The 14,031-nt window shown below is 40.1% G+C and overlaps 1 protein-coding gene across 1 annotated transcript; it reads left to right on the forward strand.

Moving 5' to 3' along the window:
• The first annotated feature begins 290 nt into the window (after positions 1–290).
• On the forward strand, positions 291–11,304 carry LOC115917660 (carbonic anhydrase 3-like). Its single transcript, XM_030971872.1, has 7 exons — positions 291–406; positions 487–684; positions 3,690–3,808; positions 5,782–5,874; positions 7,513–7,578; positions 9,841–9,996; positions 11,185–11,304. Exons 1-7 carry the CDS (start codon positions 370–372, stop codon positions 11,302–11,304), a joined length of 789 nt encoding a protein of 262 aa, XP_030827732.1. The 5' UTR covers positions 291–369.
• The last annotated feature ends 2,727 nt before the right edge of the window (positions 11,305–14,031 follow it).

A 14,031-nucleotide genomic window follows, 5' to 3' on the forward strand; every position in this document is an offset into this window, starting at 1 on the left:
GCCCGCGGCGCTGCCCGCGGAGGGAGAATCGAGCTCCCTCCGTCCGCTCCGGGCGCTGGAGCAGCCGCTGGGCGCTCCAGGCAGCCTCTCCTCACCCGGTCCGGGAGCCACGGCCCCGGGGCTGCGGGGCGCTCCCGCCGGCACGCCGTGTCCCCGGGCTGAGCGGGACGGGCATGGAGGGAGCCGCGGGGTCCCGCCGGCAGCGCTCGGCCTCCCCCGGGGGACAACGCGGCTCTGCCCCGCGGCCGCCCCCAGCCCTGCCCTGCCCAGCCCTGCGGGGAGGGCGCGAAGCCGCGGCGCTCTATAAAAGCCCCCCGGGCCCGGAGGGAGGGGACCGCGGCAGCGGAACGGGGCGCGGGCGGCGGCACCATGGCCCAGTCCGTGTGGGGCTACGACAGCGACAACGGTGAGCGGGCGCGGAGCCACCGCGGGGCCGGCATGAGCCCGGCTCAGCAGGGGCGACGTTTCTTTGTCTTTGTCCCTCAGGACCCGAGCGCTGGCACGAAAACTACCCCCTGGCCAAGGGCGACAAGCAGTCGCCCATTGAGATCAACAGCAAGGACGTGCAGCACGACTCCTCTCTCTCCTCCTGGCACGCCAGCTATGACCCCGGGGCAGCGAAAACCATCCTGAACAACGGGCGCACCTGCCGAGTCGTCTTCGACGACACTTTTGATCGATCAGGTCGGTTTGTTTGAGGGTTGTTAGGAATCAAGGTTTGCAAAGCACCGGGTATCAAAAAGCATCCTCTAGTATCCAGCCTGTGCAGGCCAGCCAAGAAAAGTCACTTGGGAACATAAAAAACGTGTTCCGGGAGTTTATTCTGGTGGATCTGAAGGGGGACAGAAAGGCTGTTAGCTGCAGGGGGACCCCTGAAATACAGACTCAGCTGGATGGTGGACTTCTCCCTATATCACCTTCTTCAACAGAGACACCACATCTTCAGGGTTTGTGTAAGGGACAAGAGCGGTGCCCAGAGGGATTTAGAAAGCTCTGAGGCACTTTGTAAACCAAAAACTTGTATATGCATTTCTGCTGACTGTGATCTTAATTTCTTCTGCATGGTAATTCTTCAGGTACTTCAGAGCCTGAAAAAGTTATGAAAATATCATTTATGTAAATAGCATTTTATAGTTTCTGGAAAACTATGAAATGGCTTTGTTATTTAATTGAGAGCAAGAGATCTCATAGATCTAAATTAAATTGTTCAAGACTTGATTGCAAAGCTCTATCTGTATAGCTCTGGATGCAGATAGGTAACAACTGTCAAAATGAATCATAAATTCACAATATCATATAATGCAAAGACATCTCAAAAGCATGCAGTATTGATTGGTCCTTCACCAAGAAGGAAAGCAATCTAATTAATAGAAAACAGTTACTTTCCTTTGTATTTCTGTGCCTCTGCTTTGACAGCTCTTGTATTGAGATTTTGTTCATAGTCAGCTATATCACTAATGAAATATATCCATAGAACATTGAAAGATGACTTTTCTGCTTATCTTGATGAGCTCCTTGTTTCCTGGATTTCTTTATTTATCATTACAGCTACTTGTTATTATTCCATGTCTCTCAGATGGAATCTCAACTATTTAGAATGAGGACTGTCCCTAAGTTATGTATTTTTATGGTCCTTTAGTATTCGCTAGCACAGTTTCTACACAGTGGTCTCAAATTGCACTTTTATTACCATAGAAACCCAGAATAGTTGAGATTGGAAGTGACCTTAATGATCATCTAGTTCCAACCATACCCTCATCACCACCTTCCACTAGACCAGGTTCCTAAAGATGCATCCAGCTTGGCCTTGAACATTTCCAGGGATGGAGCATCCACAGCTTCTTCATGCAACCTGTTCCAGTGCCTCATCAAACTCACAGTAAAAAATTTCTTCCTAATATCCAATGTAACTATACTCCCTTTCCGTTTGAAGACATTCTTCCTTGCTCTATCACTACCTGCCCTTGAGACAAGTTCTGTTTAAAAGCCAGAATGCTCTTCCAAAAGCTCTGCATAAAATGAATGCCATCAGTGAAAGCATGGGAAGGAAATTGGTAATGAACATTTTCATATGGTGGTTCTGTTCTATCTTCTTTACAGCTTCTTGAGGCTGAAATGTTTTAGGCTGCTCAAGAAGTTGTCTGCATCCAATGTGGCCAAACCAAATGCAGCCCTTGGTACAGCGCTTCCTCTAAATCACCTTCCTTACACTTCCTCCCTGTCTCTCCCCTCCCAATCACTTCTGTTCTTTCAGTGTGTGCAGTCACTCCTGGCTGCCCTTGCTTTCTGCAGGTTGCTGGACAGTAATTTAGGACTCAATTGTTTCATAGGCACATGTCTGATCAGAATCAAATGCCACTGATTCCAGTGTAAAATGGCAACCAAATCCTTTTGAGGAGTTGGGCCTTAGATTCTATGCCTTTTTTGTCCTATATTTGAAGGTGAAATAATAATAATATGAACATAAATATTTTTCCATTGAAGGCTTCTACAGAAGTTTTACTCAATAGTACTCAATACTATACTGAGTTATGATTATTTATGCATGAACAAAGTAAAGAAGTAAGAGGAACTACATGCTTAAGTCTCAACAGTGCTTTTCTTCTGTCCCTCCTCTTGATGGTTGTGACACCTACCAACTAAAAAGTGAAACTGCAAAGTTAAACCTTTTGCTCTGTGTAGGTATTCCAACTTGTAGGATATCAAGAATTCATTTGAGACCATTGGGCAAAAGAGGATTTCAGTGTTAACTTTGGACTTCAAAGCTATTGGTAGAAGTTCAAACTTGAATGCTATTTGAACAAGGCCTTCTGCAGTTGTGAACTACATTATCAGCTTTCTGTGTAAGGAAACACGACTCATTCCAACCTTAGGTGATGAATGAAAAATACATTTGAGAGCTTATCCTCTAAGCGGTCACTGCTCAAAAGAATCTCCAGGCTGAAAGAGCAGGTGTGATGTTTTGAAAGTCAGAGCTGATGTCAACTGTCAGACTGATGCATGGTCAGCATTATTTGGCCAAGCACAGCAGAAGTAACAGCTTCTTAGTTTCCCTTGTTGGTGGCTCAAGAACAATTTTCTAACTCACTTGACCTAAACTTTGTCTTCCCTCACTTCCAAGAAATAGATAATTTTAAAATTTTAATATGTTTTTTAGAAACAGCTATCTGTAACCATTGTTTAGCTGTGTTGATGCCTTGCGAAGGCTGACCTAGAACAGAGACTACACGGAGCTAAAGAATAAAGTAGGTATTTATTAGAAGGCTTTAATGTATATACCTTGGGCAGCACAAGGTGACCCATAAAAGGTATGCCAATCATGGACTGCAGATACTTTTTGAAGCACCTTGTGGTTAATTTAACAGCCTTAACACCAATCTTTTTTAAAAAGACCCTTTCTTGACAAGAATCACATGTGAACACCCCCCTTCTCTCTCCATATCAGGAACTGTAGTGCGTCCACTCGCCAGGAGAAAAGGGAAGGTTGGGCAGCTGGGGTTTGACTCACAGCACCCTCCACAGTTCTCCCATCAAACAGAACTCCCGATTACACAATTTAGCCGCAGCCATGTAAACGGGCGAGCGGCGCGGGCGCCTGGCGGTGGGCTGCCTGCAGGAGGGGACCCGCGGCGTGTCCCCGCGGGGTGGTGGCGGTGGCGGGGGCTGACACTGCCGGGTCCCCATTGCAGTGCTGAGGGGGGGCCCGCTGAGCGGCGCCTACCGCCTGCGCCAGCTGCACCTGCACTGGGGCTCCTGCGACCAGCACGGATCCGAGCACGTCATCGACGGCGTCAAGTATGCGGCAGAGGTAGGACGGGCTCTTAGCAGCGGCGTTCCGTGCCGGAATTTGACTGGTTTTGCATCTGAACACATTAACCATGCTCCCTCTTGGAAGTATTTAGCTACTGATTTTTCCGCGCCTGTGTGAAACTCGTGGATACTGCTTAACACGCAGTGGGATAAAGTCGCATCTGCCAACAAATGTATCCCTGCAAGTATCTGCTAACATGGATTTCTTCACGCCAGAGTTTTTTGCTGCTATCTTACAATGTTTCAAAATATTTGCGACAAAGCAATCTGTTATTTCCAAATAGGAAGAGCTGCTGAAGATTTTTTTCGGCTTTTAGTCCTTTCTGGTATAGCTTGAGTTTAAAAAGTTAGTAAAAAAAAAAATAGAAAAACTCACTAAAAGCACATTTTATAAACTGACATTCAAAATCAGATCCATCTTAAAACTGATTCAGAGCATGTTTTAGTTTCTGAACATCTCTGCTTTAAAATAGCTGGTTTATTTTCAGGAACCAGAGAAAATATAATGTTTGGGTTTTGTTTATTTTGTTTTTAATTTTTTCATGTAAACCACTGCAGGGCTGTTGTCCTAGTTTGTTAAAATTCATGAATGCTTTAGACCCCCGAAGACTTTTTCAGGTCTTAAATGTAAATGAATTACCTATTGAGGGTAGAGAATTGCTAGCAAAGGCTGCCTCCCTCCTCTACCTTATTTGAGAATAGGCTCAAAATACATACCTACACCCACAAAAATCTTGCAGTAATGTTTTCCTGCCTTCCAGCTACACTCTTAAGGCCCAGAGCTTGGAGAATCTTTGCCCACCTCTCACAGGGCAAAACTGAGGCAGATATTTTCAGGGTCAATGTGCACAGACATTGCAGAGAGGACTGTGGATGATGGCTTAGGATTTTTTTCCCGTTTCTTAACCATAGCTAATCTTTGCTGGTATTCTGCTTTCTCTGGTCAGCTAAAGAGAAAAAATCTGCTTCCTCAAACTATTTCTTGGCTAGTTCAAGCACAGACTTTTTATGTTACTTTTGTTAGCAGTACTCATTGATGGGAGAAGAAAGCCTGCAATATATGTACTTTAGCTACATTGCAACCAAAGATATATGGTTGCTCCAGATTTATTCTTACCTTTAAAATCCTTATCCTCAAGAGAAAAGAAACAGAGAACAATAGATTCATTCATACTCAAGACAATTTTTTTTTTTGTTATTTTAAATAAACTTTTTAAAAAATACTTTCTTTTCCCCCTTTATGACTGTGTTCCAACGCTCCTTAATCTGAAATTGCACACTGCTGGTTGCAGCATTTGTAGCTTTATGCATGAGCTAGAGATTTTCTGGACAGGAATTTTTTGAAATATTTTTGAAAATATTTTTCAAAATTTTTGAAAAATTTGAAATATATCCTGAAAATACATCATTTTTGAAAGGAGATATGAAAAAAAAGTCACATTATATCCCACACTAGATATGAGAAAGAAATGTCAGATTATATCCCCACTCCCTTCCAGGACAATGTGCTGAGGGTAGTAAGAGGTACAAACCAATAACATATGCATTACATACAACCCAGTGTAAATCCCTGAGCTGACATCTGCATAACCTGAAGATCTAAAAATGTACTTGAGATGAAGTGCATGTCAGTAGGTGTTTTATGCACTGCATGTGTGCATGTCATGTGCTTGGATTAAACTATTTACAGTTGCATTGTCTGATATTATGCGGTAAACTCAATTTTCTTTGTTCTATGCTTACATTAGATGCAAAGCAATGCTTTATGGAAAGCATAAGCATATAAAAGCATGGGAACAGCAGTAAGAAATACATAGAGTTTTCTTTTTCACATCCATTCCTTTACTTACTGTGTATCAGAATATTTTCTTAATTTAATTTAAAGTGAAGATTGTGCTGTTGACAATTTCTTGTATTTAAAATTGAGGTTTAGTTGATTTTCAGTTAACTGATTTTTAATTATGATTTTAGTTACATATGGTGCACTGGAACCCAAAACACGGTAATTTTGCTGGAGCTTTAAAACAACCTGATGGCGTAGCTGTTGTGGGAATTTTTCTGAAAGTAAGTAGCAAATATTCACTCTTTGTAATTTTTTGTATTTTTCTTCTTTCTCTAGCACCAGGGGAAATGTTACATTGTTTTTCCTGCACTGCAGCCTTTTCCCGTGGTGTGCACTGGGTGAAGAGGAGAAACTGCATAGGCTGAGTCTTTCCTCTCATCTTTTGTGTCTTTTGGCTGCTAGCAGGTGTTGGATCTGCCTGTCAGCAAGGTTATGTTGACTGATTCCCTTCTCTGGTCTCTCATTGATTCCCACACAAGCTGGGAATCAAAATAAGTTCAATTAAGCTACTCCAAAAAGAAAGAATTGATGGTAACATAAGGCCACTCAAAATTCTAACCTTGAAATACAGAAAATTTTAAACAAAATAATACTGTACCAGTATTTTCAGATTGATTTTTTTATGAACTCAACAGAAAGAAAGTAATCCTTGTATCAGATCTACATGTGGTCTAGGACATTGAGAAATGCTAACAGGCGCACAGCCTAATAGTGATAAAGTACAGAAACTTCAGTCCTTTCAGCTGCAGGTGGGCATTTCTGCTTGAAGACACCATCAGGGAAGAGGTGTCCTTTTATTGTTTTATCTCTAGTAAGTGGCCTCTTAAAAGCAAGAGCAAGTGGATGTAATTAATTTTGCTACAGTGTCCCTGGACAGACTAGATGCAGCGTTGTTTTAATTCTATTACACTGTGAGCCAACTTGACCTTTTCTCTTGTGGTTAGTCGAAATTGAAGGTCAGCACCTGTCCAGATTCTCCCCTATGACTACATCCTTCAATTCTTTTGTCATTGCTTTTGGTCTATTTTAGGCTAAAGTTTTATGTTTTCAAACATGACTTAAAAAGCACACCACTATATTCCTATTAACCATGATAAGGTCAGCTAAAAGATCTAGAAAAGTAAGTAGTATAATTGTCTTCTCTGGCCCTCTTCCCCTGTTTCCTTCTTGCTCTTTGATGACAGAGCGGTTGTTTTTCTCTGAATTTGTCATTTTCCATTACTGGGTTTTGGGATACTACTAAAACAGGATTGAATTATCTTCTGAGAAATTGAAGCTAATCTATTTTGGAACAAGACATGGCAATAACTGTACATCTTACTCATACTGCCTTCACTCTTCTGGGATGTCAAAGCTTTTGGAAGTGCTAAATGTCATGAACACAAGCAATAAAGTTACCCCTTTACCTTATAGCTTGAGGTCATCTAGACATGAATTCATCACATGTCTTACATCAAGTCTGATCTGAATGTGTGTGTGCTGCAGAATGAAGTGTCTGCAGGAACTACAGCCCTTCAGGCCATCAAGACTTTGCCAAGTGCTCAGACGTCCCACAGTGGCTGTGGGTTGCTTTTGATGCAGGAGCCAAGGGCTAAGCCCTGGGTAGTGACACTGAGTGTGCAGTCCATTCCTCAGACAGGCGTGATGCCTTGTAGTGTCCTTCAACACATGTCCAAATTTCAAAGCCAGCTACTGGAGTCTGTTATTTTGGGTGGTCTCTGAACACACATAATTTTCTGTCAGTCCCTACAGGATTCTCTGAGACTGCTGTTGCCTAATGTGGCAGATGGGATGTGCTGAAATTATTTCAAATACTGTGGAACATGAAAAACATACAGTATTTGTGCTTTGCATTACAGGTTGGGCAAACCCCCAAACCAGAGATGAAGAGAATTCTTGAAGAAATTGAAAATATTAAGACTAAGGTATCAAAACAATATAATGAAGCTGGAAAGCCACAGAAGCAGGAATCAGTAGATCAGATTCATATTTTGGCATAGTTTTGATAACAAACCATAGCATCAGAGATGATACATTTTACTGTGGGGCAAGATACTTTCTTTTGCTTAATTAAATATTTAACTCCTCACTTCTGCAAGTATTCCTGTTGAAGACGATTTTTTTATCAATCCTTGCATACATAGTTGATAGTCTTATTGGTACTGCTCTGTAAAAAATATGCCACTGGGCCAATACCAAGAAGAAATTAAAAGCTTTTTGAATTTGAAGACAACACTGGCCAAAAAAAATGCACATAGTGGAGTCAGAAATTTAGTTAGCATCAAATGAGAAGAAACTAGTAGCAATTATGGAGCAGGCTCCCAGTCAGTGTAAGGGAGATTAAAAATGTTACTAGTTTTAAGAAGGAACTGTATTTATAAAAGGAACTACATGGTGCAGTTTCTGCACCAGTCCTATGTTCTCTCTTCCTATGATACTAGCACAAATAGCATTACAAATATATTCCAAACTGTTTTTCAGCTAAAATAATGATCTAAGGCATCAATCCATACCTATTGCATGGATACAGCTGATGAGGGGTATTATTTGCAGAGAACTGCAATACTGCATCTATTGACACTTAGCATTATCATTTACAATAAACTTAATCTCTAGTTATACTTTAGCAATTCTACTTCATTATAAATTTTGTGATTCTAATAATGCTAAAAGTTGTTGTTTTTTTTTTTTTTTTATTTCACCTTGAACATGCTACCAGATCACCAAATTTGTTGGCATTTTCTTACAAATTTGCCAGAATTCCTTGCATTTAATGCATGTATGTGTGTACTGCCATCGATGTGCAAGTCTGAGCCTGACAGCTCTTCTCTCCTTTGTAACAGTCATATTAATTTTATTTTTTCAACTCAGTCTTCAAAGGCAATTAAGTTGTTTCTGCTGAGGCAACTGAAGGTTATTTTTTTCACCCTATCCATGCCCCCACCTCGATGTGTCAATGGTATCTCTTTTTATGGCTTTCTCTCATAATGACTATATAATTTTTTGGCCATTTACATGTAGCAGTTCTAGAGAAAGCAACAGTTGAAGTAAAGCAGAGGAAGATAAGTGCATATGCAAAGAACCACATATTGTATCCTTTTTTTCTGTCATCACAGACATTTCCCCAAGATTACTTATTTTTCAGAAAGATTAATGGGTAGTATTGCTGGTGTATTTATCACACATGCAGTTTCAATTGCTCTGATGAATTACAGGCAGAGGAATTGGTCACTGTACTGTATTTACTGAAAAAGCACAATTTTGTGAATTTATTTGCAAATTCATATTAAGCTTACAGCATAATCCTTTCAGAAGGATACAATTGGAGTCACTCTTTCTACTTTTAATTTGTGCAATTATGCATGGAAACAATTTCAGCTTCTGCCACTCACTTTTTTATAATCTAGAGAAGATTCTCCATGATAGACGAAGGAAATAGGAATGTCTTTCTTCCTAGAACTGTATTCAAAATATCAATAGAGAAATGAACTGCATTTCCTTGGTTAATTTTTATTGCCCAGAGGAAACAAGGAATACTCATCACAGTCCTGTGGAGTTACAATCCTATTTGGTGGCAGACTTAGCAGGAAATGTTGTCTGATGCCTGCTTTCTCCCTTGTCTGGTGGTAATCACCTTGAATTGTAAGATATTTAGGAACCAGTACTCTTACAAGAAATATTAAATTTTTTTACTAAGTGTAATAGCACCAACAAAAAGACTGAGAGTGTCACCATGAATATATAATTAGAGCAAAATCTTGGGAGGAGAGAGGTGCAGATTTAAATTCCTCCAGACAGAAGAGGAGACTGTAATGAATCTGGGATAAATGCCTGGCCACTATCCTGTTGGATATAAAGGGTAACAGTTCCAGCAATGCCACAGGCTTTAACTTTTATCCCAATGGCCCAAAATAAAACACAATTTTGATAATTCCAGAATAGAAATTGTAAAAATTAGTTTGCTTTAATCCAACACAATTCACTTTGTAACTTCTTTTAATTTATGAATGTAATCAAAATGTCAGTAATTATTAATTGCTGGAAAAGTGCTTAACAAGAGAAAGGGAGATTGATTTCTTGCATGAATCTTGGTATTTAATTGCTTCCTTTATAATAACGTAGATACTGATGGCTTTTAAGATGCAGATCTCTAGGGTTACTGCAGAGAATTTTTTTGTTTCCTAAAGGGGAAGGAGGCTCCTTTCCTGCACTTTGATCCTTCAATTCTTTTCCCCAAATCTCGTGACTACTGGACCTACCATGGTTCATTCACCACACCCCCTTGTGAGGAGTGCATCACTTGGATTCTCCTGCGGGAGCCAATTGAAGTCAGCTCAGACCAGGTAAACTCCAGCCAGTTCTGCTGCTCCTTTTCCAGTCCTCAGCAGTGTCTCAGTATGCCAGGGTGATGATTTGCAAGCCCTGTGTTACCTTGCACTTTTTAATAGGGGAAGCTTTAGCTGTGGACAGTGAGAAACTGCCTGCAGAATGGACTGTTGAAATAGGCTGTGAAACTGACCCTGAGAATCAGGTGCTCTTGCAGGACACTTCCTGGAACAGCCTCAGCAGTGGTGTTCTTGGGATCCAGAAAATCTGCTAAGGCAGAAGTGCCCCTGAGCCACAAAATTCAGCCATCACGGAAGCCTCAGTTCATTCGACGTGCTTTACAATTAAATGGGAAGTGAGACTAATATTTTGCTCCTTTCCTGGTTTAAGAAATTGCTGGTCCAGACCTTGACTTCTTAAAAGCTGTGAGTGAACAAGATCAAAAAACCTACAACCTACAAACCTGAACATTCATACAAAATAATGTACCACTTGCATTTGCAGAGGAAAAAAAAATGCCTGTCTGGATAAGGTAATGTTTTTAGTTCTTGTGTCAAAAATTTCGGCTATTTATACCACTTTCTGCTTCAGCAACACAAGGGTATATGTTTTCTACTGAAATGGCTGTCTTCAAAATAGATTTATTTTGAATTTGGATGAAAGGGTAACAATTAACAACAATTATCAACACTGAAATTAGGCTAATTTGAATAACAGCAGCTGAGTGCTGATTTCATTATTCAACTAAATAATCCAGTTGGCGTATCTCTGCCTTATAGATCAAAACACAAACTTCTGCACCAGCTTTTTTTATCACTGCCTTGCACTGACATAGGTCTGGATCCTCCTTCACAGATAGATGTATTTTCACAAGGTAATTGCCTTGTGGGTAATTGCCTGCTCCAGCTGGGAGCAGGCCCTATTCTTTTTCCACACTGTGGGTGTGAATCACAGAAAAATGCAAAAAAAGGCAAGGGTCAGATGATGACCTGTTCTGTGGATGAAGAGTGTGAAGATCCACAGAAAAAGTGCAAGCTCCTGGGCTGCAGCAATCTTTATCAGTAATCTCAGCATTGTTAGTGACTATCATTGTCATTGTGTGCTTGTGACTACTCAAGAAAATTCCTTTTTCATCTTAGAGTTTGTCCTAGGCAGTAAGGTCCACAGTGCTTCCACATGGACACTTGAATTTTTCTTCCTTGCAGATGGCAAAGCTCCGTAGCCTTTCCAAGAACTCTGAGAATGAACCTGTGAGCCCTCTTGTTGACAACTGGCGCCCACCACAGCCCCTGAAGGGTAGGATAGTGAGAGCCTCGTTCAAGTGAAATCTCAAGTTTCACTCTGCTGAACCTGAGTGAGAAAATTCCTACATCACGAAAGTGTAGTTAGTTTTTTGCTGTCTACTGCTTTTCCTCTGGATCCAAGTCTGTGTTTCTCAGTTTGAAATTCTGAGTAGTAAAAGTAAATCTGTTTTTAAAAGCAGAAGAATACTGTATGCAAATACTAAATATAATAAGCAAATGTGAGAAGTAATGATTCTTGACCAAAAATGCCTCAGCATTTATGGTCACTTCTCTGCCTTGTAGTCTTGTAAGAAAAATAGGCTCAGTTTCAATATTTAAAATTAACTTCAAAGGCAATATAGTAAGGCAAAAAAATGAACCAGTAGTTCAGGAAAGCAGAAGTAATGGTAGATGAACAGGAGGGAAATGCCTATCTCTACACTGTGATCTTGCTCAGACACCCCACCCTCAGAGACATCCAAAGAATAAGTACCCTTTTAACATACCACGTTTTCCCTTCCCTGTCTCGTTCATAGATTTTTATCCAAGATTAGATTAGTGGTTTGAGGGTAAAATCAGGCATACTCAGTTTCTGTGTGAAGAAGAAAAGAGACCTTGCTGTCATTTCAGCATTTGCTGTCTTCAGCATATCCTGCTCCTGCCATTGTTGATCTTTTCTTCTTTCGCTGCTGCTGTTACTTCACTCACCCAGTGTAGAGTCCTGCTGGTGTCATATTGCCTTGTATTTAGTATACCAGCTTTAGTACTGTTGAGGGAGAAGTGCCTTTCTTCTGCTGCTCTATGTTATCTCCCAGAATGATGGATTTTTAATGCTCTGCCTGCTTTCTATATTTGACACCTTAGTAGTTTTGCCTGTTAGGGATTTTGTTGCATATGGAAAGGATCTTTCTGGATGACTCATATGTGTCATTTGGGAAAAATCCAGATTAAGTCACCTAAGTGTTTGTTTATTTGACTCTGTAGCTGGAGAATATAAATGGATTCTCTTTGGCTCAGTTTCTTTGTGGGGAGACACATCAGCTTTCAAATATGATCCAAGCAAGGAATCACTGGCAGACAGAAACATCTATACCAACTTCCCCAGTCCTTCATCATGTACACTTCATCATTTCAGTGTACAAGTATCATCTAGGTTGAACCCACACAGAGATCATGTAAATAAAGATCTACATTATATTCAACACCCAGGTGATTATTCAGTATTGAACATAGAGGAGATTGGATGGTCAAAGGTGGTGCATAAATCCCACTGCACAGGCAGCTTCTGGGTTCTCTGTGTTCCTGTAACTCATAGGAATGGTACTGTAGGTAGCAGTGGGCGTTCTTCTGGAAATGTTGCCACAAACATGTTCACAGCAGCATTTGTAAGGGATATGTCAAAGTCTGAAAAAAACCAGACTACAAATGACTGGAATAGGCATTTCCTAGTTCTTCTTAATTATTTCACTTTCACTTTATTAGAAAAAGGGTGCTCCAACAGGGAAGTAATGAATGGGCAGAACTGGACAAATTCTGCTGTTATTGCCAGTACAATTCAGTGAGAACTCAGAAAATAAACTGAGGGCAGATTTTGATCCTTTTTATTCATTTAGAATTGTTCTAAGGAATACTAAATTCCCATTGCAAGTTAGTATTTTAGTTTATTAGGATCGTATTTTGCTTAGTATAAAGCAGTTTCTTTTTAAAAACTAAGTTCATGTGAGTAGAAGCTAAAGTATTGATTGAATCCTGTTTACAAATGTTTTGGCACTGGCTTAATTTTAACAGAAGATCAGCTTTTGATATTATGAGTGCAGCACTTGCAAGGGTATTGATTTCAGGAGTCCCTTAGATCTTCTTTAAACTCTTGAACCTGTAAATCTTCTCAACACATAAAAAAGTTACTACAGAAAGCTCATAAGCAACAATTTTTTTCTACTGTACTATGTCTTATGTGCAAAATATCTTCTTACATCCATATGCAGTTGATCTTGATGATGAGAAAATTTTAACACAACTGAGACAAGGGTTTGAGCCTTTCAACCTAAAAGCCATTGACTGTGATGTTTTAATCTCTTGTTATTGAGGCAATAAAAAAAGATTAGTTGTCTGCACTTGCAATAACTGCTTTTATGTCTTGAGAGAATCAATAAATTGACTTACATAAAAAAGAAAATTGTTTGCTGTTTTTATGCTAAGTGATGACTGAAAGTAGCAAAAACTTAGTAGAAAACCTTGCTGCTCCTTTCTTTGATATATATGCTTGTAATCCAAGGGGAACAGACATTTTTAGTACTTTTTAGCTGTTGGAGTTTAGGACAAGAAGCACATCAATCAGTTAGCTGAAATGTTACATAATTCTGAAAATTCCTGATTAGTTTATACTTTTGAAGCACACAAACTTGTTAAAGAATAATTGCCTGCAAAGCAGACAATGAGTGCACTTTGCTTGGTTTGCATGTTTCGTCCACTGCTTTTTAAAGGTAGAATAGGCAGAAGTTTATGAACTACAGAAATAGTGGTTTTGGTTCCAACAACAAACATTTGGTTTGTATGTAGGTAAAAAGGAAAATACAGTCTGAAATTTATGTTGCTTCCTCATGCATCTCCTCTGATGCCATTATCTCTTCAAACTATTATTACACAAAAGCATCAGCCTCACTGAAAATATGCTTTAAAGCTTTTTTCCCTTGAAGAATAAGGTGCACACAGTTTTGTTCCATTGCCTTTCTTCCTTTGATGAATAGTGTAGGTCAGCATTGATTACCT

The sequence above is a fragment of the Camarhynchus parvulus genome, chromosome 2 (genome assembly GCF_901933205.1).
Source record: "Camarhynchus parvulus chromosome 2, STF_HiC, whole genome shotgun sequence".
Classification (NCBI taxonomy): Eukaryota; Metazoa; Chordata; class Aves; order Passeriformes; family Thraupidae; genus Camarhynchus; species Camarhynchus parvulus.

Bases quoted from the DNA above. Each gene is read 5' to 3' on its own strand.
- LOC115917660 (XM_030971872.1), top strand. From the start codon at position 370: ATGGCCCAGTCCGTGTGGGGCTACGACAGCGACAACG. The intron at 407-486 runs GTGAGCGGGCGC...TTTGTCCCTCAG, and splicing joins GGGCTACGACAGCGACAACG to GACCCGAGCGCTGGCACGAA. The intron at 685-3,689 runs GTCGGTTTGTTT...TCCCCATTGCAG, and splicing joins CGACACTTTTGATCGATCAG to TGCTGAGGGGGGGCCCGCTG.